Genomic DNA, 6,704 nt, shown 5'->3' with positions numbered 1-6,704 from the left:
TATTGATTCTTGAGTTTGAAAATTATAATTAGAGTGCGCTGCAAAGGCTATTGACTTTGATTTGTTGATTTCAGTTCCTAAAGAACCAAACGAAAACATGTTGTGAGGTAAAAGACATAGCGAGCTTAATAGAGTGAAAAACCTTGATTTTTTTATGAAACACAAGAGGTGTGATGATATATTTTATGCTACTAACCAAATTTTACAAATTCAAAGAAAGTTTGAAAACAACGATATAAAACGATGACATTGCTTTCTAATTCCAAGCCATAAGCTAACAACTTGAGCTCTTGTCTAGGATGTACAAAGATCTAAAAGATGAGTTGAATTTGATAAAGTAATAAAATAATAAGGCTGATCGCTGAGGAAATACAATCTAAAGGGCTGTGCAAAATGCCAGATTTGATTTTCAAGAGTTTGTTGAAAAAAATATAGATATGGGTGAAAATGACTATGATATTACATGTGTTAGCCAAGGAATAGGTTCTAGATCAAGTAGGGCTAAGAGAAATGTGAATTTTCATGGCATAGGGAATTATGAAGATGTGGACAGGGATTTGGACTCCATTAAACTTAAAATTCCTAACTTACAAGGTAAAAGTGATCCCGAAACTTATTTAGAATTGGAGAAAAAGGTAGATTGGATTTTTTTATTACCATAGCTATTCCAAACAAAAAAAGATGAAATTGGTGGTCATTAAGTTTACGGAGTATGCATTGATTTGGTGGGATCAAATTGTAATCAATAGGAGGAATGAGGAACGACCCATTCAGATTTGGAAGGAAATGAAAGTCTTAATAAGGAGATGATTTATGTTAAACCACTATTATAGAGACTTCTATCTAAAGCTACAAGGTCTGAATCAAGATTCTAAGTCAGTAGATGAATATCACAAAGAAATAGAGATAACAATGATTCATGCCAATGTTGTTGAGGATAGAGAAGCCACCATGGCTAGATTTCTTAATGGGTTGAATTAGAACATTGCTAATGTTGTTAAGTTATAACACTATATGAAGCTAAAGAACATGGTTCACATGGCTACGAAAATGGAGAGACAACTTAAAAGATATTTATAAAGTTGTTACAATTATGATATTCATATTGCATCAAAGCATTATTCCTAAAATATTCTTAATCGATGTAAATATTGGTACATATTATGTTCTTTTTTTTATGAAAGAAAACAGTTGTTCTCATAAGCCAAGGTATAAGGGATGCCTAGAACTAATATGTAGGTGCTTATCATAAGACATGTACACTAAACTAACCTGCATGAAAATTTCATATAGAGAGATCACTTATGTTTATGGAAAGACTCATATAACAGTTGTGTAAGTATTCCTTAGACTTGAGATCCCTAACTCATCTTATATAAATAATGTTACGTTTTAATCATGTTACATGTTATCTTAATCGAGGTAATAAAAAGACAGACATTCGGTATAACATAAACTATATGAAGGTACTTGAATAATCAAGAAATGATTCATCACCCTAGGTGAATTAGGAAAAATGTTCTATTTATTCTCAAATAGTATTGATTGAGAAATCATTGGTCAAGGTGGAATGAGATTTGAAAAGAGTTTCAAATCTTATTCAAACGATCAATGACTATTATGTAGAGAATAAATATGATTTAACATTATAGACATCATGCTTTAATGTTAAATCAAAACATTATTAATGAAAAAAATATTAATTACACTAAGAAACCGGTAATTGAAATGTTAAGTCAAATCACTAATGACTTTTCTAATATTTGGGGGATCATAACACATTACTAGACGATACACCTAATCTTCAAATACAAATTAATCAATTATTGAATTGATAATAAATTAAATTATTTAATTTATTTAATTAAAATTAGAATATATATTTAGGCTAACATATTAAGAACCTAATAAGTCACACATATTAAGAATCATTAGTCAAGAATTAAATTATGATGATTTAATTAAGTATGACTTGATTAAAGATACATTTTAGAACTTAAGAACTAGAATATAATTGATACAGATTATATTTCTATACCTAGAAAAATCAAGTAAAGACTTGATTAAGTTAATTTCTAAAACTATTTTGAAATAATATATATGAATATTATTTAGAAAAAAAATAATATTTTGTTAATCTATAGGGTTTTTCAGATTTTCATATAAATAATAAGTTATGCCTCTTATTTTAACAAGGAATTAGTGGTTGTTTGTTAGATAAAAAAAATTATATAAATATAATATTAGAGCAAGCATCTAGACATTATAATCTTTTTCTCTTTTAAAAATAATTTAAAAGATTTTTCACATATATTTCGTGTGGAATGAAGTCTATACCATTCTCTTTAGTTTTATAGAATGAAAATTTATTATCCTAACACTTTGCATGTTGAGCTAAAGGAACTCACTGCACATCCGTTAACCAGCCCGCCCTTATTGCCTCAATAAAATATGAAAATGAGTTTCGTGGCATAGTCAAAGTATATTTAAGTCTGATATTTCTATTTCAGATATATATATATATAAGACATCAAATGATAATATGCCCTAAAAGTTGGGATTTTTTTCTAATTATTTATTAAAAGTCTTTATAGAACTCATATGCTTGTTTTCTTGTTTGAGATGGACTGGGAGTTAAATGTGCTGATGCATGATTTTCCAGTTTAAGAGTGATTTTAGATCAATTATTTTTTTTTCTATTTTGTAGGTTAAGAACCAGGTTTAGGAATTAGTATTTAAAGCATCGTCTTAATTAATTGATGGTCGATTATTTGGTTAAACCCTGCAGCGATCCATTGTTTAAACTAATTCCATGGTTTGATAATCATAATATTTTCATATTCAATATGGACAAAGCTTGTTCTAGAGCTATAACAGCGGCTAGCTCATTCTTATCCTGAAGAAATTTAATCAACAACTGAGTCTGAGACAAGCAGCACTCAAAGCACATGATAATACCAATACTCGAATGCCATGCCATGTTCCGTGTTCTTAGCTACCGAGATGTTACAAGAATCCACCAGAAAATGCACCACCAAGAATATGACTAAGGCAAATTAACTCACCTGTATACCTGGAGAAAAAGATAAAAGACTTGTTAATGAAGGTCCGAGTTTCTTGAATCCTGATCTACGCCTAGGGGCCCGAGGAGAATAAAACTGGGGACATTCCTAATATTTGGTTGCTATTCTTGTACATGGACAGCAATAACCTCTACTGTATCAGTACAGGCGAAAGTGCCCTCTACAATGTTTTGACAGGTTGAGAAACATTGGCTTGTGAAGCCAGAACCGCCATGGCTACATCTGAGTTATGTTGTTGCTGCTGTGTTGTTTCCAAGGCAGAAGCAGCAACCCTTTGGGCATTGGCTGTGGAGGGATCTCCGCTAGTTTCCTTCTGGTCATTAGCTGCTGAGTCATTTGCAGCATGAAGTTGTAGCAACCTATAATCAGTTTCGGGCCTCCGACAAATCTTCCTCAGTGGCACAATTTCCTGAGGAACACAAGATTGAGAACTATATTAACATCGTAGATTCCAAGGTGCATTGTACATCAGAAACAGGAAAAATGAATTTCTAGATTGAAAAGAATGAAATGTAAATATACCTCTGATTGGTCATGATCGTAACGCACCAAAAACCTACAACGGCAACCTCTTACATCATGCCTTCTTCTTTGGGCATCAAGAACATGAGCATCAAAATACAGAGCCTGATCCTTGCCTTCCTGAAAATTTAAGAGCATTTATGAAAGATGTTCCTAATAGTTTCACCAAAAATTGGCTTAATTGATCATTTGTTTTCATTCATAAGTAGATGTTCCCACTTGAAAACAGAGTATGAGATCTCCAGGAAGAACTGCAACACATTCAGATGCTTCACAAGGGAGAGACCGCTGCCTGACCTGCCTGCAAACATTAAGCCACTCATCTTCATCCGGTCCAAAACCAGCAAACCGAACCAATACTTCCTGAAATGGCCAGAAACAGTAGAGCATGAGATTAGTGAAAGAAGATTGGCAAAGTAACCAAAAGAAAGGGCACAATTCTTCCCATGTAGCAAACAGCTAAGAAAACTCAAGTTTGATAAAATATTTAGCATAGTTAACGGCAGTTTTTTGAATTCTATTAGGGTATAGGATCATAAGAAAGATTCATAGCAATCCTAGCATAGATATTCATGGGCCATCAAGCCAAATATTAGCTTTCGAAAAAAATTAAATGTGATTATTCCTTCTCAGCCCTAGTGACAAGGTTGAAACTTAGTGTCTACGCCATGAAATCAAATCTTTTAACACAATTAACAATTTAGTAATGGAATACAGATTGATTCACATATACTTCTCTCGAGACCATCTCAAAGAATTTTATTGAGAGAATGAAAATGGAAAATAAGTTATCCAGTTGATGATTAAAAGATGCAATGGATGTATGGATGGAAAAAAAAAAACCAACGACAATAACACAAGTCTCAGCAGACAGCAAAAATATATCCAGAGTTGGTTCATGTTAATCATTGCATTACAATATGCAGGAAAAATGAGTTCATATGTTACCGGATCCCCCTTGTCCAAATATCTATGGGATAGGAAGGTTCCTACATCATACCTGGCAAAGCAAAATTGAAGTGAATCAAGCAATCCCTCAACCAAGGAAGGAAAATATTAAGTATCAAATAGAACATGAAGAAGCATTAAAATCTCAACCACTTGAATTGTCAAGTGCAAAAGCATTAAATTCTCACCATGCACCATCTCTAGCAGATTTGGCTTCAAATTCCATGTAAGAATTTTCTGAAGTTGCCCTTCCAGCACCAGCAACTGTTAAAAAATGATGGCCAAATAAATTTACAAAATGATTACTAAATTTAGGCATTTAGCAAAAATGAGATCCACAAAATCTAGAGGCATCAACAACAGGTTCATATTTTCTTCAGCCAATATAGAGATGCAGTTTAATGATGCTTCTCAGTGACTAATCAGGATAGCAGGTAGACATCAGGAAATGCACGGAAACTAAAATTGATTAATTGAAAATGCTTATGACACAGTACTTAATCTTTAACATCTTTTTTTCTCTAGAACAGGCCAAGAAAAGAGCAATAGAACTTTTAACAGTTAAGATGCAATATGGGCAATATAAACCGATATACGCTAACACAGGCACATGGGCTGTGTGCGTGCCTAAGCATATGCTTGTTTAAAATGCATAATTATACACAATACCCATCAAAAGCTGTGAAATCAAACATGGAAACACTCAAACTGTAGTAAATTAACAGACCAATTAATCAATCCTGGTTGCACCTTCAATCCCAAGTCCAGAAGTGCCAAATAAATAATCTAATAGGTATGAACAATACTCAAGGAGAATGTCCTCAACACTTCAGAATTCATTCTACCTGAAGAAGCAGGTGTAGTTGCAGGGACAGCAACAGGTATAGGAGCAGCTACTTGTTGAGATAGACCCCTAGCTGCAGCTAAATCGTCGCGAGGCATAGGTGTTATATTTAACTTCATTGGGGTCTTATTTGATTTTGCCCTTATTGCATACCTTCTGTTTTGGAACCAATTCCACACCTATAAATAGGATTCAAATCAAGAGATGAGTGATGACTGAATCCCAATCGTACGGGAAAGAAATGCACTCAATGCATCTTACTTGTTTCATTTGCACTTGAATGTTCCCTTTTCGATCTGGGGACTCACTAAAAGGAGAGATAAATACCTCATAATTTTAATGCCCACAACATAACGAGAAAAGGTTAAATATCGCAAGTTCTTGGAAGAAAACAAACACACCTGAACTTCTCTGCAAGAGATACAAGAACCTCACGAGCTGGCATCGTGTTATTGTGCTCTTGCAAAATAGCTTCCATCTCCGTAACCTTGAAAAAAGAGGGTAAAGCACAGAACATTACTCAAAAATTTAAAATCACAAACATAAAATATAGTACCACAAAAAAGAAAAGGTTTTATAAGTTCAATTCATCTCCTAAAAAGAAAAGGAAGAAAAAAAATATAAGGATAGGGAGTATGTTTTTCTTTGCAGCATAGAATATCGCTTCTGAAGCCTAAAGTTCCAAAACAAGATAACCCCTATGAAACACATTTGAATTTATTTTAGCGGAGAAAAACAAATCATAATTTCATCTCTAATCAATTTATGACCTTCTCTAGAAGCATTGACGTCACAGAAATTTTATGGGGAAAAAAAAAAGTCCAGACTTACAACAACAAAAATTAGACTAAATAAAAATTTGTTGAAACTAAACACAAATGGCATCAGATACAAAATTCAGAAAAAGAAAACATCATATCATATATCGTAATAAAAACAAGGCAAATAATTGAAACCCAGAAGAATCAAGCACGTAAATCCGGAAACAAAACCAGCCCGCTTCATATTCCCAACTTTGAATCCAGCCCACATCCAAAAAAAAAAAATTGTTAATGACAGAAAAGATGGCATACCTCATTTTGCATGAAGCGAAAGGAAGGACCGCCATTACTGGGAGGGCGACCCATCACTTCAATCTACTGCTACTCTCTTCTTTTGCAACCAACAATTCAATTTCGAAGCAGACAAGCCGCTTTTTTAACAATCAAAAACTTCAGTTTGTTTGTTACGGTAAATGTTTGCTGAGATTTCTTTTCCTTTTTTTTTTTTTTTTTTTTTTAAGGAAAACTAAAACAAAGGGAAAGTCA

At 33.1% G+C, this 6,704-nt stretch overlaps 1 protein-coding gene across 1 annotated transcript; it reads right to left on the bottom strand.

Moving 5' to 3' along the window:
* Positions 1 to 2,924: 2,924 nt before the first annotated feature.
* On the bottom strand, positions 2,925 to 6,704 carry LOC118035063 (protein SAWADEE HOMEODOMAIN HOMOLOG 2). Its single transcript, XM_035040551.2, has 9 exons — positions 6,471 to 6,704; positions 5,799 to 5,884; positions 5,659 to 5,704; positions 5,399 to 5,576; positions 4,742 to 4,817; positions 4,554 to 4,605; positions 3,825 to 3,968; positions 3,606 to 3,725; positions 2,925 to 3,492 (listed from the first exon to the last, which is right to left on the bottom strand). Exons 1-9 carry the CDS (start codon positions 6,522 to 6,524, stop codon positions 3,244 to 3,246), a joined length of 1,005 nt encoding a protein of 334 aa, XP_034896442.1. The 5' UTR covers positions 6,525 to 6,704; the 3' UTR covers positions 2,925 to 3,243.

Source organism: Populus alba, chromosome 11, assembly GCF_005239225.2.
Source record: "Populus alba chromosome 11, ASM523922v2, whole genome shotgun sequence".
In the NCBI taxonomy this organism is placed as follows: Eukaryota; Viridiplantae; Streptophyta; class Magnoliopsida; order Malpighiales; family Salicaceae; genus Populus; species Populus alba.
Note: the sequence above shows the minus strand (reverse complement) of the source record. Positions and strands in the feature narration are given on the sequence as shown.